The sequence below is a fragment of the Myotis nattereri genome (assembly GCF_964212035.1).
Source record: "Myotis nattereri genome assembly, chromosome: 9".
Classification (NCBI taxonomy): domain Eukaryota; kingdom Metazoa; phylum Chordata; class Mammalia; order Chiroptera; family Vespertilionidae; genus Myotis; species Myotis nattereri.
In genome coordinates, this window is record NC_138084.1 from 56,589,800 (window position 1) to 56,603,872 (window position 14,073).

Below are 14,073 nucleotides of genomic sequence, written 5' to 3' on the forward strand. Positions count from 1 at the left end.
TATCTCCCTATTACCCCCCACACACACCCATGCCCTCACCCCTTGTTGTCTGTGTCCACTGGTTAGGCTTATATGCATGCATACAAGTCCTTTGGTTGATCTCCCAGCATTTTTATACACACGATGTTCAAACTTTCCAGAGTGAATGGATCATGTTTTGTTGACCTAACTGCTAAAATGATTGCAAGTCACTTGTGAGTAAAAGTATGCCAAATGTCTTAAACCATTTTACATCTCCAAGGACAGGGGTATTTGCAGCTACCTTCTAGTCTAAATGCATTTTAACCCTAAGTCCTTCAAAGTTACTAGCAATGACACCAGCTAAGGAATGATCAACAAAACTTAAGTTTCATTATCTCCATTTCTTCCCTCTAATTTATAAATCAGCATTTTCTTCTTTTAGATCACCCACCTCTTTCTGTCTCTCATAAATGGCCACCCGTATTCACTCTGAGAATTTTCATGTCACGCTGTCCTCAGTTACATGCTGATTAGAATGGACGTGCCTGGGCTGTAGCAATGGTCAAGTGCAAGTTCACGAAGGTAATAATGTGATTAGTGAACAATATGTTTTAGAAAAATGTTTCCTTCCACCATCGCATGTAACATTTGTTTTTAAATGGCTTTCCCTTAAAAGGTGGGTGAGTGCACATGTGCGCACACACATACATTTCGAGAACTGGTTAGTTCTTCACGATTAATTTTCTCTTTTTATTCTTTTTTCTTTCCCGCTTTTTAAATAAAGAATACCCTTTACCTTTTACTGTGTGCCATTATCTATTAGGTGTCTCTTGGTAACAAGATGCTTTAGGTTATAAATACTATGCTAAGTAGAGAACCCACCCCAATCCAAATTACCACAGTCCCTTCAACAGCTACATTAACCAGTGTCGAGTGAGTCTCATGGAAAGGCTGACTACAATATGCTCTGTGAATATCACTCTGTGACACTACGAACATAGGGCAAATAACTTGCTTCTTCACCCATGTATTAGCTCTGAAAACATATCTCTCATGAAGAAAGACTATATTCATAGAAAATATCTCAGAATAAACAGGTATACTTTGCTGAGATAAAAGCAACAAATAACACTTTGATTAAATGTTCAGCTTTCCAGAAATTTTTGTGTGTCACAAAATGTGAAGTTCCTTTGTTTTTAGTTATCTTCAATAATGAATAAATGAGAATAGTATACTTGAGAGTGAATATTAATGAGAATAAAGGAGGATATTTAAAAGGATAAATAATCCAAAATTTGTTTAAATTAGAATGAGACACACACAAATCCTTGCCCGCTTGTATTTGTTAATTGGCCCTTACCATAGCTCTCTCTTCTCCTTCCCCGGCAATTTTCACATGGGCATTGCTTCCATGCCCATGCCCTTCCCTGGATCAAGGCAACACTCCCTGGGCACAGCACAAATAGAATTCTATTTCCCCCCCTCTCTTCCACTAACACCTTCTAAAATTCTACTGCCAAACTAGACATTAAATGTGCAATGGGAAGATGTGAAGTTTAATATTATTTAACTTAAAGAAACAAACTCTATTTAATTTAGGATTTTTATATAAATATTACACAGACCCAGAAATCTTTAATTAGCATGCTTTCATTTGATGCTTTAGAGAACTGAACCTCATAAAAATGTTAAATGGCTACCAAAGCACTGTGTCACACTAGTGTTAGTAATAATCTAGTAATAGTGAATAAACAAACTTCCCTATGTATTAATAAAGGCAGGTTGACAAAAGTTATGCTGATATAAGAGCTATCCTCCAAGATGGGTCAATAATCTATTTCCCTAAGATTCTGGAAATGGGCAAACCTAGTTAATTCTGTATTCAATTTTAAATGAATAATAATAAGACCTGAAGTTAGAGTGGAGTACTCCTATGTGTAAACTGGGTTTTAAGTATTTTTTTTAAATTTTTTAAAAATATATTTTTTTATTGATTTCAGAGAGAAAGGGAGAAGGAGAGAGATAGAAACATCAATGATGAGAGAGAATCATTGATCGGCTGCCTCCTGCTTGCCCCCACTCAGGATCGAGCCCGCAACCCAGGCACGTGCCCTTGGCCAGAATGGGACCAGGGACCCTTCAGTCCGCAGGCTGACGCTTTATCCACCGAGCCAAGCCGGCTAGGGCTTACGTATTTTTTTTTGTTTAATTTATTTAATCTTCATAACACCCCTGAGTGTAGGCTTTGTTAACACCCCTTTGCACACAAGTGGAACTGAGGCACAGAGGGTTAAGTTGTCTCAGGTCACATCAGCTGGTGAGGCGGTCTGCTTCAGATTCCACACTCTCAACGGCTGTAATATGGTGTGTGTGGCATCTATAGATGATTTTTATTCTTTTAATCCACAGAAACCAAAAAGAATATATCTACCCCAAGGAACAGAGTGGCAAAAGATTGTCACATGGTGTCTCTCTTAAATATTAGAATGAATCACATCACTATCCTAAAAGTAACCTAAGAACAAGAAGAAAACATGTAAGGCCATGCAGCTAAGAAAACCTAGGGAAATAGCAGCAAACTGGTCACCAGCTGAGAAACCACTGTGATTCCTCTCTTTAAGCAACAGTATCAGGCAGACAGGAGCCTAGAGGAAGAAAAGCAGGCATCACTGGCCTCTGCAAATAACAGCCTAGGAAAAAATGAAGGTAGACATGCATCAGTCACTTCAGGCACCTCCCTCCTCCCGGTCAATATGTACATGGGAGAGGAATGTATTAATACTAGGCTATCCAGGCACATGTATGTCCCTGTGTGTTGTAAGGGCATTGCAAGATTATTGCTAGAGATTAAATAGGGATTCATATAAAAAACAATGAACAAATACTTTGAATTCTATATTTGTTTTGAGAGTTAAGTAAATATTATTAAAGCTAATTATTAGGGGAGAAAGTTGCCCTAGAAAGAGAAATTCAGTGACTACCTGAATAAACTGCCCGACCAATCAAAGAAGGAATCATTTAGCATAGTGATTAGTTTTGATGAAAAATGTGTGAACCAAGCTTTTTAGCTCTTTAACTTGGTGACCTTTTTTTTATTTATGATATTAGTTTATTCATTCTTTAGCCTCTTGCATACTAGCTAGTAAAGAGTGTCAGACATTCAGAGAGTAGAGGGAGCTTGGAGCTTCCCCAGGAAGCATCAAGACAGCAGCATCTACCAGCCTTTAGAAAGAGGATGCCTAACTGAAAACAAAACAAAAATCCCTGGTAACTCTTTATTCTCTGCAAAGATGAAGGACTATTCCTTCAGCCAAATAAGTACACCTGTGGCATCTAAGAGAGTCAAGGTCTGCCCCCATTTAGAAAGGACCAGGAGATAACACTTCTCATAACTATAAAGACAGTACAGAGGAATCTGTGGAAATTGCTAAAATCACATCTAGCACATGGGTATTTGAAAACCACTTATACAATATGAATAAACGCTTGCATTTTTAAAGAACAGAAACAGGAAACCAGACGGACACTCAGAGTGTCTGTGTCTGTTGATACAGCACCAAGCAAAGAGAAACACGCGGCCAGACACTGACGCAGACCGTTTGGTTTGCACTCTCAACAGTTCCCAGCCACAGCTGGCTGCACTTGCAAGCGAGTCTTTTTTTCTCTGACCCAGCTGTGCAGAGCCTGGGACATTATATTGCAAAAGATGCCCAAATTAGTTAGGCTAAGTTATTCTGGCTTTTTCAGAAATCTTAAGAAAGAACACATTTTGTCTTTGTCCTCCCAAATCTCTCCCATTACTTACTTGCCCACTCCCTTTTCAATACCCAGTCACTCCTATTGCTTACTTGGGATATTTTCTAGACTGAATGAAGGGCAGAATCTCAGAGTCTTGACTAGATGAAGGGAGTAGTAAATCTCGAAATCGTTCTGTCAAAAGAAAAATGAACACCAAGCTGTAAAAAAATGTCATGAAAATAATTTCAAAATAGAATTATTTCCTCTTCTCTCACATTTGTTAACGATTTGACTGTGCATCCTTTATTAGAAGTTTACTCACTGATCTCTATACTACTAAATTATATCTATTTAACTTTAATGATTATATATCTTTTTATGATTAAGATACCACAACTGTGAATATAAAAATATCACGTATTTACTAGTATAGACCAGTAAAATCTTATAATTGAAAGATTAGATAAAATAGACATGACCAATAAATATACCAAGAGATGCACAATCTCATTAGTAACCTGTGAAATGCAAACCGAAATCACACACCATTAGATAGCATTCATGTTACATGGCATGGAATTGACAGAAATTAATCTCACAAGACCAAGTGTTAGAAAAAATATAGATCGATGTGAGCTTTCTATGCTTCTGGTGGGAATTCAAGTTGGCCCAATAGCTTTGGAAAAACGATTTGGCATTATCTTTTAAGTTTAACCCTTGCACACACTATGAGCCAATATTTCCATTCCCAGATATAAACTCTGAAGAAACCTTCAGATATGTCTTAGGCAGCAAGTAAAAATGTTCATAGCAGCCACTGTTCACAACTGCACAATATAAACAACTGAACTGCCCACTGTCAGAAGAATGGACAATATGTGGTATATTCACACAATGGAATATTAATTGAAATAAATCTGAATGAAATCAGTTACAAATAAAAACATAATGAATCATATTAGTATGTTGTTGAGTGGAAAATAGCAACAGAATACATATATAAAAGAATGTCATTCTTCTGTTGAGTTAAATAAACAACAACTAAGCAATGTATTGTTTAGGTACGTTATATATGAAAAAACACACAAACAAACCAATGATAAAAGGGATGATATACACAACTCAGGATAATAGCTACCTTTTAGGTGGAGTAAGGGGATTAAATAAAAAAGCAAAGGTGTAACTATTAATATTTCGCATGTATTAAGTGTAGCCTCATAAATGAGTGAATGAATGAGTGGTTGAAAGCCAGGAACTGTCCAATGATAATATTAGCCCATGAACCAAGAATCTATATTATAAAAGGCCTGTGGCCTTAATACCATAACGACCAAAGACCGGCACATGTGGGTGAGGCTGCGCGATTTCTTGCACTGGGCTTCTAGTTTGATGAATAAAATTCTGTCCTTGTGCAGTTGGTAATGAAGGGAGGAGGGGGAGGTGAAGAGAGAGGGAGGAAGAGAAAAAGGCAGGGAGGGAGGAAGGAAGGGCAAAGAGTGGGATAAGGAGGAAGGGAAGGAAAAAGAAAATGAGAAAGAAAGAGAAGGCAAAGCAGAGAAAGGAAGAATCCCAGTCCTACCTTAAATCTAGTTAGACTGTACAGTTATCTGCACTGTGTAATCTACCACTCTACTACAGATCCCATGTATCTAGGACTAGAGCTATTCATTACCTCTAGAGGCATTCCTAACGGGAGGCTTCCCTGATCCCGGCTTTCTTCCTCTCCTACCAGATCTGGAATAGATGTCCCTACTCCTAGTGTACTCGGTGCTTACGCTCTTACAGAATTTATCACACTACATTTTCATTGTTATATGGTAGATACACATTCTAGTATCTATGGTACAGTGTCACCAGAATATGGAACATTATCTGTTGCATTCACATTAAGGTGCTAGATAAGTGTTAACTGAAAGAATATTTACAATTTCCACGTTTTGCTGCGTACAGAAAACTGTTTGCCACGGTTAATCACAGTGCCTTTACAAGAGCCCAGATGCTATGAACCATGAGAAGCAAGGAGACCTGTATTTCAGCTGTGATAGTCACAACATCAGGCTGAGACAGAGCGTCACGCTGGAACTCCAGGCTTCAGTCAATCTGTCACTCCCTGGAGGTGAGCAATTTCCACAAAATATTGAAAATCTACACTTGAGGACATTCGCCATTTCCCAGTTACTGAGTAGTTACACGTTACACATTTGTGAGCTTCATGGCTACGAAGTATGGCTGAGAAGCAGGATGTGGATTTTTATTAAAACATGCTGAATCAGATCTTTAGCTGACTTCTACTGTCCTTTGTGTTTTCACCACTCCGACAGTTGTTATAAAACACTTAGGGAAGAACTAAAAAAATCTAAAACAGGTGGTTTTAATCCCCAGTTCACATGAAAACACTATTTTTTTCTCTTTTAAGTATACTTACTCTTTAATTTGAGTTCATATTTTTTTAAAAATTAAGCTACATTATTGACTGATATACTGCAGTTTTTAATCAACAGAATTAAAATTCATTTCAATGAAATGTCTAGTAATTCTTCTGATGATACTACCTTTGTTTTTCAGTCTACTTTCTAATTTATGTAGCTTTTCATTAAATGAGTTATTTGTAGTATTTCTCCTTCTCCTTGTTCCCTTCCATGTGTCCCCTTTTTAAAAAGAGTCTTATAGAATAAAGCCCATTAACCAACATCAAACATGATGAACTTTATAAAGATTCTGCTCAAATGGCTATATTGAATATGATATATCCTTCAGTGCAAATAATAAACATGAATTAAAATATTACTGCGTGATTCCCAAACTGATTTTAATGCAAAGAAAAAACAGAATTCTTAATGAAAACAACTATAATATAATATAGCTATAGGTTATTCCCTATTTATATAACCACAAAGTACATTTGATTGTAAATATGGAAGAAAATCTCTGAAGATAACTAAAACAAAACAAAATAAGACAAACAAACAAACAACTCCCCCCACATACACAAAGAGCCTGCTACTGGGGCATGTGCCCTTGACCGGACATGAACCCAGGACCTTTCAATCTGCAGGCCGATGCTCTATCCACTGAGCCAAACCTGCTAGGGCTCAATGGCAGTATTTCTTTTCTTTTCTTTTTTAATCCTCACCAGAGGATATTTTTCCATTGATTTTTAGAGAGTGGAAGAGAGAGGGAAAGACAGAGAGAAATGTCAATGTGAGAGAAACACATTGACTGGTTGTCTCCTGCATGTGCCCTGACAAGGGCCCTGGTCTGGGAAGAGCCTGCAACCAAGGGTCGAACCCGGAGCCCTTCAGTCTGCAGGCCGAAGTTCTATCCACTGAGCCAAACTGGCTGGGGCTCAAATGGCAGTGTTTCATCTTTTCTTATGACTGAGTATTATCCCACTGTATATATGTACCACATCTTCTTTATCCAGTACTCTACTGAAGAACATTTTGGTTGTCTCCATGTCTTGGGCATGGTGAATGATGCTGCAATGAACATAGGGGTGCATATATTTTTGCGAATAAATGTTTTCAAATTTCTCTACCTGAAAATTATATTCTTTTAAAAATTTCTATTTTTTATTATATTAATAAATTCTTAAATGTGAAGAGTTCACTCTATCTCATATCTCAAGAATAAAAGTAAATGATTAAAATTGTTCTTAGAAAAATCCAAGTAAATTAAAATTGTTCATAATTCTTACATTAATCCTTCTTTAGTTTCCCAGATTATGCCTATTAACTATTTAATTAGTATCCTGTTCTTTATTTGATCATAGGAAAAATAGCTAAGTAAACTGATGCTTCATTTGTTAAGTAGAAAAACTTTTAAAATAATACTGTCCTCTTAAGCAAAATGTCAACCAGAGGATGTGCTTTCTTGTTAAGTCCAAAGTCGAATCCTTAAGAAAATGGTAGTTATCCAAATACTAGGGATAGGTCTATTAACAGGGCTTCTTAAAACAATGTCATTAAAGCCACTGAATGAAGGAGAGGATTTTCTACATAGTGATATTCTGATGAGCTGATTAATTATGTGATAAATGTCTGAACAGGATTTTCTAACAGTAGGAAATATATCTTAATGAACACAAGCTTTGGTAGACTTTCACCCACTCTTCCTTTCTCCCATTCAATCAACAAAAAGACTCTGAGGCTACCAGAACTGGTTAACATATTGCACACAATTACATGAATTTGGGTTCCCTGAACAATCAATTGTGAGACATTATACTTAATTATTTAAAAACAAAGGCAAGGAAAATAAAATGCTCTCCAGTTTTAATCCAACTGTTTTGCACATTTACTGTGACAAGTTCTTTATTTTCCCCTTATGGAAAATAGCCCAGCTGTAATCCTCCTCAATATTCAGATTGTAGCAAATGAGATAATGATTTGCATAACATGACAAAAAGGTATGCAAATATATTCCTGGGCTGAGAATAAAATAAAATCTTCTTGCTACCACTATAAAAAATAAGGAAGAAAGAAAAAGTTAAATACAGAATAGATATATAAAGGTGATGCTGATTATGCTATTCTTTTATAATCTAAAAGTCCTATATGTCTAGATACATGATCACAGCCACCTAATTAATACCTTTAACAAAAACCTAAGAAATTGTTTGCTGGAGGAACTCCTAGTCATTTATTCCTCCCAGGTAAATGCTTATCTTTGCCTCTTCACATGAAAATGAGTATTCTGACTTCTCAATACCAGATTATAATGGGCAAGTAAAGAAAATGAGATAGCAACTCTATTTAGAGTGACAACATTGCTCTAAAAAAAAAAAAAAACTAAAAAGAAGTTCTTGGCCTTTTTATTAATAGATACAAACTTTCTTCTCTTCCTCTTACTGCTCATATTGTTCTAAATTTGCAAGTTTTAATTCTTTTTCAAAAAGCACCGAAACGAAATCCTTGAGGGACCTGAAGCAGACCCATTAGAGACTTAACCATAGGTTTTACAATGACTAGTATAATGTAACATAAGGAGCTACAGAATAAATGTTGCCAAAAAAACAAGACACTATTTCTATACTTAAACTGAAAACTAAAACAAAATCAGTAAATGATTACACCATAATATTTATATGATTTTACAAGAAACACAGAGTTATCTCATAATACAGGCAGTATTATAAGTGAGTACACATGAGAAAGGATCTACCAAAGAACAAATCTTTCTTTACTCATACAGTCTGTAGTACTTAGAAGCAACAGGTTACAATAGAAGATATCAAATTGGATGTCAGAAAGTGAATCCTCTACCAACTTTCCATCTCTGCTCTTAATTCCATTTTTGTTTTCAATTGAAAAATGAGTCAGATGAATTCAGTGATCATTTCAACTTTGAATCCCCTGAAGAACAATATGCTTAAGGACAGGAAGGGAATCTTGCCAAAGTCACTGTTATGGTGGGAGGGTGGTCCTATATCTTGGTTTTCCTGGGACATTTCTGGTTTATGCTTTTTAGCAACCTGCTTAATTTAGTATTCGCCTCAGAATTTAATTTTTTAATTAAATGTTATTAATAAAATATGCTGGGGGTGCTATGGTTGATATAGAGGAGAACCCTCCCCCTCCCCCTAAATTCTGCTTCAATTAAGTACTTGACCAGCTGTGAGGAGTGCAGTAAGCAGGTGGGCTGTGGCTGTCAGCTACATCAGGGTCTGTCTCAGGTGCTTAGGAAAACATACCTTTCCAAGAAAGGCTCCTATCCAGTGGCTGAACAAGGCAGGGTATTTTAGCTCCTTGCAGGCAACTCTGATGGGCAATATTTGCTCAAGAGCTTCTTACCCATTTGGTCCAGGTTTTGTAGAGCCTGCCTGGCTGTTCAACATCTTCCTCCATCCAGTCTTCCTTCCTACCTCTTCCCTCCATAGGTGTTGATACCTAATATGCATTTTACATTCACTTACCAGTAAATTACTTCTCAAAGTCAGTTTTTGAGGAACCCAACCTGTATGTAGAGTATCTATCATGTTCTCAGCTACTATTAGGTGAAATTCATGTGCACATCGTTACGTTAGAATAAACCATTTCTTTCCCACCCATTTTCAGAGGTAATGTAACTAATACCTTTGTTGAAAAAACAGGTGCTCATTGTTAAAATGAAATGCTCTCAGACATAGATTCCTTTGTACAAGTAACATCATTTAGTCTGGGCCAATGGGGGAAAAATAAGCTAGTATCCCTGCAGGTCCACGAGTTATACTAGCCAGTTGCACCATGCCCTGTGTATCTCAGCATTCTCAACTGAAATGCAGCTTTTGCTCTCCTATGGTCTCTAGATTATATTCTCCAGTTAGTAAGGGACCTGTTTTATTTCTTTTTTTCGCTCTCCTCTCTAACTCAATTCCCTATTCTTTCTTTCTTTAAAATTAAATCTAGAAGGAACTAGGTTTAATTTTAAAGAAATAAAAATTCCTCTGTCTCACTTCTCCTTTTAGTCATTTTATTCCCATCCCTTACTGTATTACAAAAACCCCAAAATAGTTCCAAAAGACATTCTTTTCTTTAAGAAAGGTAATATTAGGGAGGAAAGTAAGCTGGTAAAGGCTGGGGGTGAGGTCTCTGAACACATACACATTAATAATTTTTATACAAATACAAAAGAATAGGGTGAAACTATTAGGGTTAAAGAAGAAATAATGGCATGGATAAAGAAGTCAATTTAAAACTAACAATAAAACATGGAAAATATTCCTTTCTACCTAAAAGTACAAAACAACAAAAATAAATTAAGAAAAATCCTATATAATAAAGAGGCAATATGCAAATTGACCATCACACAAACACGCAAGATGGCTGCCCCCATGTGGTCAAAAATGGCCACCACAAGATGGCTGGCAGGGGAGGGCAGTTGGGGGCGACCATGCCTGCAGGGGAGGGCAATTGGGGGCAACCAGGTCTGCAGGGGAGGCAGTTGGGGGCAATCAGGCCTGCAGGGGAGGGTAGTTGGGGGCAACCAGGCCTGCAGGGGAGGGCATTGGGGGTGACCAGGCCTGTAGGAGAGGGCAGTTGGGAGTGACTAGGCCAGCAGGGGTGGGCAGTTAGGGGCAACCAGGCTGGCAACGGAGGGCAGTAAGGGGCAACCAGGTGGAGGGGAGGGCAGTTAGGGGCAATTGGGCTGGCAGGGAGCAGTTAGGCATTGATCAGGCTGACAGAAGATGGTTAGGGGGTGATCAGGCTGTCAGGGAGAAGCGGTTAGGGGCAATCAGACAGGCAGGCAGGCGAGTGGTTTGGAGCTAGCAGTTCTGGATTGTGAGAGGGATGTCCGACTTCCCGTTTAGGTCCTATCCCTAAATGGGCAGTCGGACATCCCTCGAGGGGTCCCAGATTGGAGAGGGTGCAGGCTGGGCTGAGGGACACCTCCACCCCCATGCATAAATTTCATGCACCGGGCCTCTAGTATTAATATAAAAGAGGGGAAAATGTGTATGGATAAGGGGATTCCAAGAGTGGCAACGTATGTTTAGTCCAGTTATTATTTCTGAAATTGAGGTGGATTCAGGGAACAACTGGGCCAAAGGTAACATCAACTGAAGCCAAAACTCCATTAATTTTCCATAAGCCCTTACTGTTATGGGTCTACTATAGTAATGTTTTGGTTTCTCAGAAAATAGTGTCACTTTGGAGTCAATGTTTAGCTCCCCCAAAGTTGAATTATTTCCTTTCTACAAAGCAGAGTCACTCTAGCAATGACTGCAGGGTAAGAGGATTATTTTACAGTTTAATTTTTGACATGTACAAGGGTCCTTTCTCTAAGGGATGTGACCACCCCTTTATTAAAGGGGTTCAGATCTATGAACTGACTCAAGTCAGGGAAATGGATGAAGGGCTGTGACTTTCTATTGAGATGATTCAGGTCATGCTTCTATCTGCTAACCCTAGAGTTTTCTTTTCATTTGTACAAATTAAATTATAACTTACGAGGTCATCCACCTATTTGAATCCTAAGGACACCATGGTCTGTCAGTCAACACCAAAGATCTCTACACATCAATCCATTCTGATCACTGTTTCAGCCATGCTGCCCATTATAGTAACCACACCCATCTCAACTCTAAAAATTAAATTCTGCCTCTTAGCCCCTGCCTATCAGAAACCTCATCTTCTCCACTGCATTCAAGGAGCCCGCTTCAGTGATGACCTTTCACTTGTCATTCTCAGCCCGCAATCAGCCACCAGGAGCTTTTCCAGAGTTCCAGAATGCCTGTCATTAATATATTTATCAAAGCTGTACTGAAGAATTCTTCATGAGAATTTAGCTAAGGGGTTGACAAGCTGTCATAAAATTTTCTCCAGCATTCCAGTCTCTCTAGGATGTTAGATGACTTCATCTACAATTATCTAAGAAGTCTATAAGCATATGCACCAAAGAGTAAAGAGTAAATATGTCTAAGGATTTCAGATGAAAATAAAAAAGGGCCCTGGCAGATTTGCCTCAGTGGATAGACCCTGCGAACTGAAGGGTCCCCGGTTTGATTCTATTCAAGGGTACATGCCCAGGTTGTGGACTTGATCCCCAGTAGGGGGTGTGCAGGAGGTAGCCAATCAATGATTCCCTCTCATCATTGATGTTTCTCTCTCTCCCTCTCCCTTCCTCTCTGAAGTCAATAAAAATATAATTAAAAAAAGAAAAAAGGCATTAACTTTTGTTTTATTGATATCTTGTTTGTATTTTTTAAAAATATATTTTATTTATTTTTTACAGAGAGGAAGGGGGAGGGATAGAGAGTTAGAAACATCGATGAGAGAGAAACATTGATCAGCTGCTTCTTGCACACCCCCTACTGGCGATGTGCCCACAACCAAGGTACATGCCCTTGACCAGAATCGAACCCGGGACCCTTGAGTCTGCAGGCCGACGCTCTATCCACTGAGCCAAACGGGTCAGGGTCTTGTTTGTATTTTTTATAGTGCTTATTTAAGAGTAAGAAATTTTTTAAAGATAGATTTGTTATAGCCCAACCGGTGTGGCTCAGTGGCTGAATGTAGACCTATAAACTAAGAGGTCACGATTTGATTCCCGGTCAGGGCACATGCCTGGGTTGCAGGCTCCATCCCCAGTAGGAGGCATGCAGGAGGCAGATGATCAATGGTTCTCTCTCATCATTGATGTTCTTTCTCTCTCCCTTCCTCTCTGAAATCAATAAAGAAATTCTTTAAAAAGATAGATGTGTATAGTATATTATCACAAACATAAAATATCTTCAATGGTACTTGTGTCTCACAGTCTCTACATTATGGCTGTCTGCTCCTCTACCTGCTGAGGAGGACACAAAACTCATGCAGAAACACACACACACACACACACACACACACACAGAAATTAAAACAGAAGGTACAAATTAATTTTCTTCATAACATTTAGGAAATCCTATTTAAATATATGAACAAAATATGCACATCTTAAAATTTATTTTTTCAGCAAATATTTATTGATCATGTACTAAATATCAGATACCAAGTTAGGTCCTTAACATGCTAAAACTCCAGGAAAGAACACATATGCAGTATCAAAAGATACACACACTAAAAATAAATAAGTGCTATGTGCAGACTCCAAGAGTCCAAAAGAACAGAACAGCCAACTTTGCCTGAATACATTTGTAATTAAAAATAAAAGAATCAGCAAAGCTTTATTTTAAAAAAGTGAAAGAAACTAAAAAAGAAGTCCTTCTGATACATGGTGCTAGACGAAGTGAATAATTTTGCTAACATTTTTGCTGTTTTCTATATATTAATATCTATGGCAGAGAATTTAAAATTAGTAGTCAGACTAGAATTGTGGGCAGAAGGAAATGTTATTGATTAAACTATCCTTCATTTATCCACTCTCAACAAACTTTTAAGTACCTATTCTTTGCCACACACTTATTCTCAAGGGCAGCCCTGTTTACCACAAGGAAATGTTAGCACAACAAAAGAATAGCAGTGCCATTACAGCTACTTGTGAAAGAATTTAGAGTGTAATTACAAAATTACTTGAAAAGGGAATGAAAAGTAATCCCTATTCTAGGGATTCAAAGAAATTAATGGTTTGTCAAAATGTAATGTATTATTTTCGCTCAGAAAAGTAATACGTACACTAATCTTAGAAAAACAAAACATTTCAAAAAATAAAAAGCAAAAGAATTAAAGGGCAGACTTGGTGAAGAACATCTAAACCAACTAGAAAAATATAGAGAATACATTTTCCTTTTCTGAAAAGTTTAAATCAACTGAATGTTTTCTTTATCACCATGGTGATTCAGTATTGAATAACAATAGTTGCTATTTAAAATATTGCTTTCAAAGCAACCTCAAAGGTATTCAAATTAATATTATTTTATTAATTTTTTCTTTATTGATTAAGGTATTACATATGTGTCTG

At 37.5% G+C, this 14,073-nt stretch overlaps 1 protein-coding gene across 1 annotated transcript in view; it reads right to left on the reverse strand.

Annotated features, from left to right (window-relative positions):
* Positions 1 to 14,073, reverse strand: part of NOX4 (NADPH oxidase 4) — a 152,449-nt gene that overhangs the window by 40,749 nt on the left and 97,627 nt on the right. The window contains exon 12 of the mRNA XM_081098394.1: positions 3,810 to 3,891. Coding sequence (XP_080954520.1) covers positions 3,810 to 3,891 — 82 coding nt within the window. The remainder of the gene's footprint in view (positions 1 to 3,809; positions 3,892 to 14,073) is intronic.